The following is a 9,166-nucleotide window of genomic DNA, read 5'->3' on the forward strand; positions in this document are numbered from 1 at the left end:
TAGCAAGTAATCTTGGTTGGTTCAAGTCTTATTAGACTTATCGGTTCCAATTTCCAAAACAAATCCCTAGCTGATTTTTCTCATTCCTAAGCTTAGGGATCTTTGATATATCCAAAGTTATTTACCAAGAAATTAAAGGATACACTGATCTACATTGTAACCATCTAAAATTTACATCTTCCATCAGTTATCTCTAGTTTATTAAAATAAACCAAAATCTTGAAGAATCCATTGGAGTGATGTGGTCGAATAAAGTACCTCACAATAGCATAGCATAAAATACCAAATGACAGTGAGCTAAGAAGAATGCCACCCCACAACATAAATTTTATCCTAACAGCAAGATCTACCACCATCTGATCCTTGGTCATGTCAAACCTGGAACAATAAACAACCAGTTCAACGCCACTGAGTCAGCACACAAAGAAGATCAACTAAATTAATCTCCATGATTATTTAAATCATTTAATCTACTGAGTTTATGTCATGAACAAAGGAGACGGAACATTGAAATCAGTGCAAGTAAATCATAATATTCAACAATCACACATTTCCTGCTACCTTAATCTAAAAATGGATAGTTGAAATTCAGATATGAATAGCAATATACAATAAGACATGCTCATTTTGTTATCAACACAACTAAGAAACTTTACTAGGAGGCTATTAAACACATGCTATAATGAAATGATCATCCATTACCTCTGATACTTGAAGCAAAAGCGAGGAATAACAAAAGAACACTAGTTACTATAACAGTTAAGTATGATGATTGTTAGGGTCCCTAGAAGTCAGATTTAAAACAAAATATATATAAACTTGAACTATACATCATCTATATAAGAGACAAAAACATTTAACACTAAATCAAGATTGTTGTTGTCCGATAGTTTGCATTAACATTTTCATTTGGTCTTGGAGTGTGCTAAATTTATTCATTGACATTCTCCTTTAATCTTCACATAGTTCAGTCCCAAGTCTTTAATAATCTTCTTAGTTTCATACATTGATTTAAGCAATGAATTCGGCTGGGAATGTGCTTCCTTCAATAAGTCGAGTAACATTGAAATTGCTTTGTCGCACAACTTGCAAAAGCATTTAATATGATAAAGACGAAGAATGAATGAAAGTTTCATAAATTTTTCATTCCCTAGATACAAAGGTAAATCTGCATTTTCAAAGAGAGGTGTATGTGAAGTTGATGTTTTCCCCATGGTGATTCCAAATTGTATAGTTTTTAAAAAATCTATCACAGATCAAATGTTTTGTCACTTCATCCCGATTCTTCTAAAGTTGATTTATGCAATTCACACATGGACATAAGATCTGGGTCCCACATGTTGTATTAGAAAAAATGTAGTCTAGGAATTTATTGACCTCTTGCTCATATAGTGTAGATAACCTAAATTTTCGATCATTTGATCTTTGAATCCAACCCCTAGACATTTTTCTCACATATAACTGATAAAAAAAATGTTAATTCATAACCGCCAAAAGCTAAACTTGATTCTAATTGTGGTGGTCGACATTCAATTTAAAAAGTGAGAATAAACTGAAGGATGCCTTATTTGATTTTTTTATTTTTTTTTCAAATCCAAAACACTTTTAACTGAACAAGTTCGAGGAAGGAATTGAAGAACAAAAACTAATAGCTGACAGCCAAGCATTTAGATTACACCTACACTGTGTTGTTGAGTGGAGTCATTTCATTATCATGGAGTTTCAATCTGATTAGAACAGAGCTATCCAAGGCACCAAACTTGACAAATACATGGTCAAAAAAAAAAAAAAAAAAGGGAAAGTTATTGGCGGGTAACACTTCCAACTTATAACCTTAAGGTACCAAGTGGAAAAACTCCTCAAGTATATGAAAGGATCAATGACTTGACAAACCAGTATAAAGCTATAGCTCTATGACTCCCAACATCCTATTCACTTTTAGCTTTACATATTAGATTTACAATAGACAAACAACTTAGAGAGGATAATAGAAAGATCTAGGTTCAACCCAAAACCTTATGACAGTAAGTAGAAATAACTCATCAATCATATGAAGGCACCAAGGACATGAACAAACCAATGTGGGATTGAAACTCCCAATATCTCTTTACAAAAAAAAAAAAAAAAAAAAAAAAAAACTCCCAACATCTCAACAAAGGAATCCTAAAGTTGCAAGTAGATTCAATATAGCAATAAACATTGCCAACAGCTAGCTCTCTAGACAAAATACTAATGAAGAGAACAAGAGAATGAGTACAGTAATTGTGCTAGGAAGCACTTGATTAGCTAAAATGAAGAACTGGACCCTATGCCAATACAGGGATATGATATTCTTAATTATTAGCTTCCCCAGCCATCTCACTTTGAAATCATTCTGCAAAGATCAAACCTCCATCCAAGGAACACAATAGCCTCTAGTGATTAAAAGATCTAGAAAATCCTAGCATCATTGTCTTTGGCAAACTATTCTTTAAATAGCACTTAAATCTTGATCTCTATAGAAGCATCTCATCTTAGACATAAGGTGAAAGTACTTAAATCAATCCAATAGCATAGTCCAAAAGAAAAGCGAAACAAATAACATGCCTTCAAGATGCATCAATCAAAAGGAATTAGTAGTTTTCAAATTACATAATCTCTCTTTACCAACAATATAGAGCTAACCATGTACACATAAGATATTTCTATATGTGCTTCAACATTTGAAAGGAAATGGTTTTACCAAATTTCCTTAATTTCGGCTTGGCCAGCGAGGAGGATCTCGAGCTTCTGCGGGAGTTTCTTCAACAGAGTTTCTTCAACGGAGTTTCTTAGCCGGAGAAGAGGGTGATCGGAGAAGATCTGCCGAGAAGACATAGGCGACTCTGTCTTCAACGGAGTTTCTTCGCCGTTGCTGTTCATTGAGAAGACAAAGGCGACTGAACTTAAAAAGCGTTTGGAGGAGGACGGGTAGAGAGGATATCAGTGGGGCAAAGAACTGTGATCTGAGCAGATCCGTGCAGGTCTGGGCACCTCTCCTCAGCCATCGTTCAAGGCTTAAGCAGATTTTCGAACAACCGTGGAAACCATACCAGTGGAAGAGAACTGAAGGGTGAAGGAGCAGATCTGAGCAGATCTGCGCAGATCTGAGCAGATCTGCGCAGATCCGAGCAGATCCGAGCAGATCTGAGCTATCTCAATCGGATCTGCTTGTGTATTCTCTGCTTGTGTATCAGCAGCTCAAAGGATCATAGAAAAGAAAATTAATCCCAACTTGATCCAGTGAAGGGGTTACTTAATACCCAGTTTCCCCTGTTTAAGGAACTGAATCAGCTGCCTGAGCATCCTATGAATGAACCATTCTCGGCTGAGCAGGATGTGGCTGAGGAGGGTCTCCCAAAGGTTCCTGCTGGAGATGAAGGGAGACGCTCCTATTCTTCCGTGGTGGGGAGAGCTCTGCCGGATGTGGATAGTTTGCCAGACCCCATTCATGCGGGCACTGATACAAAGATAATTGTTCCTCAAGATGCCTATGAGGAACGCCTCCAGGGCTTCCGATTTGCTTTGATTGGCAGAGCAAATTTCAAATTCATATCTATGGATGACATCCGCAAGGAGGCGAGAGAAACCTGGAACCTCAAAGGCGGTGTGAAGATGGCTCCGATGGGGAAGGGTTACATCCTCTTCAAATTTGAAAAGGAAGGTGACATGGCAGCACTGTGGCGAAGGAGTCTTACGAGAGTCGCTGGTCACGTTCTCCGTTTCCAGCGATGGAAGCCTGACTTTGATGTGCATGCGAAGAATAATACTAAGCTCGTATGGATCAGATTCCCCGACTTGCCTCTTGAATATTGGCATGAGAAGATTCTACTCACTATGGCTAAGGCTGCTGGGAGACCTGTTGCACTAGATAGATGTACTCGAGCGGCTTCCATGGGATCTTTTGCTCGGGTCCAAGTGGAGATCGAAGTGGGAGCAAGCAGGCCTGAGGAGATTCAAGTGGAGAGACGACAACCAGGAACGGGGGAAATTTTCTGGTTCAAACAGATTATTTCCTATGAAGATGGCATGCTTAGGTGCGGGTATTGTAAGAGAATGGGTCATAATGTGCAATCTTGCCGCCATCGGAAAGCACCAAATAGAGAGGTGCAGCACCGTGAAGGACACATAGATGGTGAGACGTTTGGTGAAGAAGAAGGTGGAAGACAGGATGAAGGCCCCAGGCAGGGCGGCGACGCGGCGGAGATGGTGAGTAATGCTGGAAGATCCTCCGCTCAGCCAATGCACGGATCTCTTCCCTTCTCAAGAGCTGCTATTTTAAGACAGTCTACGCCTAATAGCATATATGGGAATCTTGAAATCATCCTTCCCTTGGAAGACAATTCTGAGAAGGAAGGGAATCTGCCAAGTGGCAATGGGATCATTCCAAATCAACTTTCTGAAGGAAGTTCTAAGGAGTACTCGGTGGAAGATAACAGCTCTGAGGCCAGCTCACCCCATGGGCAGTGCAATCCTCCATCTAGCAAGGTTGACCAGCAACTTATTGACCGTCCTATGGTGGACAACCCATTGGGCGGAACTGAATATGGATCCGACCCAGCAGACTCTGCAAGCTCCTTGTTCGAACATGACTCTCATCCTTTCAGGGAAGAGAGAAACCAGAAAGGCGCTGAGATTGAAGCTCCTAACACAGGTAGGGCCCCTGTGCCTCGTACTCTCAGGCCTCGTAAGAACAGAGCAGTGAACATTGGCAGACGGGGAGGCTGCCGGAAGACTCACGCTGGCAGAGGAGGGCGCGATCATGAATGGGAGGGCCCTGAGCATGTTGTTTCAGACTTGTCTCCATCACATATTGTGGGAGGAAGGGTGATAGTCCAACACCAAGAAGTGACAGCAATTGACAGTTTTCTTCGAGATGTGGAAGATAACTCTAATAGACCAGCGCATGAAGGTGGAATGCTGGGGCAGACTTCAATGTCTGGTCATCTGGATGCCACAAATAAGTGATTTGATGAAGGTCCTTTTCTGGAATATTAGGGGCATCAAGAAGGCGGTCGGAAGACGGGCCTTGAGAGAGTTGATTATTCAGAAGGATCCAGACCTTCTGTGTATCGCAGAACCGATGATAGGTACCTGTGACTTTCCCAATTTGTTTTTTAATAAACTAGGCTTTTACGGTGATTTTATTCATAACAATAGGCTTAATAGAATTCCAAACCTTTGGATCCTGTGGAGAAGAAATTTGAAGGTCCCTGTTTCTGTTTCTGAGTCTGAACAGCATGTTACAATTGCTTTGGATTGGGGTATGAGCCATATCCAGATTTCCTTTGTTCATGCTAGCAGCTTTAGGGCGGGGCGAAGAGCTTTATGGATGGATTTGGTGGCTGATACTCCTCAAACTCCTACTCCTTGGACTGTTATTGGTGACTTTAATGCATGCCTTCAATCTCATGAGAAACGTGGCCCAGGAAATTTCAGTTTGGGGTCGGCAGCAGAATTTGGAGCCATGGTTGACGCATGTCTTCTATCTCAGGTGCCCTCGATGGGCAGGAAATTCACCTGGACAAACAATCGATGCCGAGGTAATGTCTGTGCTGTTCTGGATAGAGGTTTTTGTAACGAAGAATGGATATCCTTTTTTCAGGACTGTTCTCAACAGGTCCTGCCTCGGTTTGCCTCTGACCATTCCCCTCTGCTTGTGGTCTCAAGTAGCAGCCAGCGCCCTCCAAATTGCCCCTTTCGATTTAATAATTTTTGGACGGATCATGAGGACTTCGATAGGGTTGTAGCTGAATCCTGGGCGGAGTGGGCTCCAGGGTCACCTATTTTATCCCTAATGTCTAAACTCAAGCGGCTCAAAGGGGCATTAAAAGGTTGGGCGAAACAGACCTTTCCCCATTTTGAAAGGGATCTCGACGAGGCAAAGAAAAATCTCAACCACGTGCAGGAGGAGATTGACAGTAATGGGTTGTCGGATCAACTGTTCCGAATGGAGGCTGATGCTAAAACGGCTCTTCTCAAGGCGCAAGAGAACCATGAAAAGCTTTGGGCAGAAAAGGCGAGACTCAGGTGGTTGACTTATGGGGACAGAAATTCTAAGTTTTTCCATCTATCTGCTAAAATGCGAAGAAATAGAAATACTATCCGATCCCTCAAAAAACAGGATGGGTCAATTGTGGAAGGGCAAACTAATTTGGGTGAGTATATTGTGGAATTCTATGAGGGATTTCACAAAAATGCTCCAACAGTCGATCATCTTGATCTTTTGGACAGCATTCCGAGGGTTCTCCAACAAGTAGACATATTTCATCTAGACTCTCTTCCTGGTAATGCAGAGATCATGAAGGCGGTCTGGGCGTTTGATCCTGAAAGCTCGCCTGGCCCAGACGGCTTCTCTGGAAAATTTTTCAGGAAGTGTTGGAGCATTGTGGAAGGTGATGTTTGTAATGCGGTGAAAGCCTTCTTTAGGACTAGTCGTATGCCTAAAGGTGTTAACAATACTTTCCTAATTCTGATCCCTAAAGTGGACGGAGCTGAGACTCTGGACAAGTATCGACCATTGTGTATGAGCAATTTTTTCTGCAAAATAATTTCTAAGGTGTTGGCTATGCGCTTAGAGAGATTTCTCCCCAGGCTCATTTCGGAAGAACAGGGAGCTTTTCAAAAAGGGAAGCTGATCCATGACAACATTAGTGTGGCATCCGAGTTGGCAAACTTGATGTATTCTGCCACGAGAGGGGGTGGCCTTGGTCTAAAAATAGACATCAGAAAGGCATACGATACGATTTCTTGGTCTTTCCTCTTTAAGGTGATGGAAAAATTTGGATTCTCAGAAAATTGGATCACATGGCTGCATCAATTATTGGCTTCAACTAAGATTTCTGTTCTTGTCAATGGAGGCCCGCAGGGCTTCTTTGGCGTGGAGCGAGGATTGAGACAGGGAGACCCTATATCCCCCTTGCTTTTTATCATGGCGGAAGAGGTTCTCTCTCGAGGCCTGACGAGATTGACCCACCAAAAAGATATTATGCCCATTTGTGGCCCTAAAGGCGTTGTAACCCCTGGGCACATCTTATTCGCCGATGATATCTTTATCTTCTCGAATGCTTCATCCAGGTATGTGGCTAACCTTAAAAATTTTCTTATGAAATATCAGGAGTTCTCTGGTCAACACATCAGCTTCGAGAAAAGCAAGCTCTTCCTAGGGAAAATTTCTCCAACTCGTAAGCAAGCCATCGCTGAGACTTTGGGCATCCCCATTTGCAGCTTTCCAACTCGATACCTTGGTGTTGAGATATTCAAGGGAAGAATCACAAAGGAGGCATTGCTGCCTGTGTTGGATAAAGTAAAGGGGCGCCTTGCTAGATGGAAAGGTAAACTTTTGTCGATGGCGGGCAGGGTGGAGTTGGTTAGATCAGTCATATCCGGTATTCCTAATCATAATTTTGCGATCTATTGGTGGCCCTCTGCTCTCCTTGTAACCATGGAAAGATGGATGAAGAACTTCATCTGGGCAGGGGAAGTGGATACCTCAAAACCAATTACAGTGAAGTGGGAGTCTGTTTGCAAACCGAAGGAAGAAGGGGGTTTAGGTATCAGAAGACTCAGAGACACGAACATGGCAATGCTGTGTAAATTGGTATGGAGAATAAAGCATGAGAAATCTGCTGCCAATTCCTTTCTTAGAGCCAGATTTGTGAAAAAAGATGGGTCATTTAATAGAGGTTGTCGGCCGTCGTCTATTGCTCTGGGCATCAGAAAGGTGTGGAAGACTGTGGAGGCAAACGAACGTTGGATTATTGGGAGAGGCGATCTAGCAAATTTCTGGAAAGACAAATGGTGGGGCCCTAGGTCTATTCTTGAGGAGATTCAGACTCCTGACCTCCCCCCCCTCCCTTGCAATGCTAAGGTTTGTGATTTCATCAGGAATGGAGAATGGTCACTTCCAGAGGTCCGCTCTCACTCTCTCAGACAAATTTTCCTTGCAATTAAAGAGGTGAAGATTCCCAGTGCCCAATTTGAGGACTTATGTATATGGCAGCTATCTCCTCTTGGTTCTTTTACTACATTGTCAGCGTGGGAGGATATTAGAAGAGTTGCTCCGGCAGTGCATTGGAACTCTTTGGTTTGGCACAATAACCTCCCTCCAAGAATTGCTACTTTTGGATGGCGACTAGCTCATGAGAGACTCCCAACGGACGAGCTTATAAGGAAAAAAGGAATTTTCCTTGTCTCTCGATGTAGCCTCTGTGAGCAGTACGAAGAAAGTATGGAGCATATTTTCCTTCACTGTCCTTTCTCCAGAGATATTTGGGAGAAGTTCACCTCTTGTTTCGCAATTCGATGGTCTGAACATGAGTCAATTGATAGCTTATTGCAGTGGTGGAAGAGGAAATCAAGATCGATCAATTTAAAAAACTCTTGGATGATAGGGTTTACCATCATTGCTTCTCAAATCTGGAGGGAAAGAAATATCAGACGGTATGAAGGAAAAAAGAGGAATGGGATCTACTCATTTCAATACATCTGCCAGGATCTTGCTCTATATGCAGGGACTTCTAAGGGTGAAGTGAAATCGATTGCTGATATTATGTGTTGCAGAAAACTGGGGCTGAAGATTGATAACCCAAAGATTGTGCCGCCGCTGGAAGTTCATTGGTGTAAGCCACCGGATCAGTGGATCAAAATTAATGTTGATGGCAGTTCATTGGGAAACCCGGGTCGCGCAGGAGCAGGGGGAATTGTTCGTGACAGTAATGGTCAGGTTTGTAAGGCTTTCAGTACTTTTTTGGGTGTTAAAAAAATATATGAAGCTGAATTTAGTGCTGTCATGGAAGCAATATTGGTTGCTATGAATATGAACGCAAGGGGCTTGTGGATCGAGTCTGACTCCGCAGCTGTAGTGGCTGCAACGCAGAAGATGCATATCCCTTGGTTTATTTTACAAAAATGGCGGTTTGCTCTCCCATTCCTTCAGTCCATTACATGGAAAATCACCCACTGCTTCCGTGAGGCGAACACTGTGGCAGATTTTTTGGCAAAGAAGGCAGCAAAATCGGGAGCCTCTGACTACTCCACCACTTTTCCCAGTCATGTATTAGATGATTTAGAAAATGATGCCTCGGGTAGGCATAGTTTTCGCTTCTGCTAGGCTCTTGCTTGTACACTCTGCTGATGGCTATGCCGA

The 9,166-nt window shown here is 42.4% G+C and overlaps 2 protein-coding genes across 2 annotated transcripts; both read left to right on the forward strand.

Annotated features, from left to right (window-relative positions):
- The first annotated feature begins 2,851 nt into the window (after nucleotides 1-2,851).
- Nucleotides 2,852-5,160, forward strand: LOC122057654. The gene is made up of 2 exons (XM_042619838.1): nucleotides 2,852-3,226; nucleotides 3,261-5,160. The coding sequence occupies exon 2, from the start codon at nucleotides 3,328-3,330 to the stop codon at nucleotides 4,984-4,986; it is 1,659 nt and encodes a 552-aa protein (XP_042475772.1). The 5' UTR covers nucleotides 2,852-3,226; nucleotides 3,261-3,327; the 3' UTR covers nucleotides 4,987-5,160.
- Nucleotides 5,161-5,350: 190 nt separating this feature from the next.
- LOC122094804 lies at nucleotides 5,351-9,130 on the forward strand. The gene is made up of 2 exons (XM_042665402.1): nucleotides 5,351-8,639; nucleotides 8,793-9,130. The coding sequence occupies exons 1-2, from the start codon at nucleotides 5,351-5,353 to the stop codon at nucleotides 9,128-9,130; spliced, it is 3,627 nt and encodes a 1,208-aa protein (XP_042521336.1).
- Nucleotides 9,131-9,166: the final 36 nt, after the last annotated feature.

Source organism: Macadamia integrifolia, chromosome 12 (assembly GCF_013358625.1).
Source record: "Macadamia integrifolia cultivar HAES 741 chromosome 12, SCU_Mint_v3, whole genome shotgun sequence".
Taxonomy (NCBI): Eukaryota; Viridiplantae; Streptophyta; class Magnoliopsida; order Proteales; family Proteaceae; genus Macadamia; species Macadamia integrifolia.

Bases quoted from the DNA above. Each gene is read 5' to 3' on its own strand.
- LOC122094804 (XM_042665402.1), top strand. From the start codon at position 5,351: ATGGATTTGGTGGCTGATACTCCTCAAACTCCTACTCCTTGGACTGTT. The intron at 8,640-8,792 runs GTAAGCCACCGG...AAATATATGAAG, and splicing joins GCCGCTGGAAGTTCATTGGT to CTGAATTTAGTGCTGTCATG.
- LOC122057654 (XM_042619838.1), top strand. From the start codon at position 3,328: ATGAATGAACCATTCTCGGCTGAGCAGGATGTGGCTGAGGAGGGTCTC.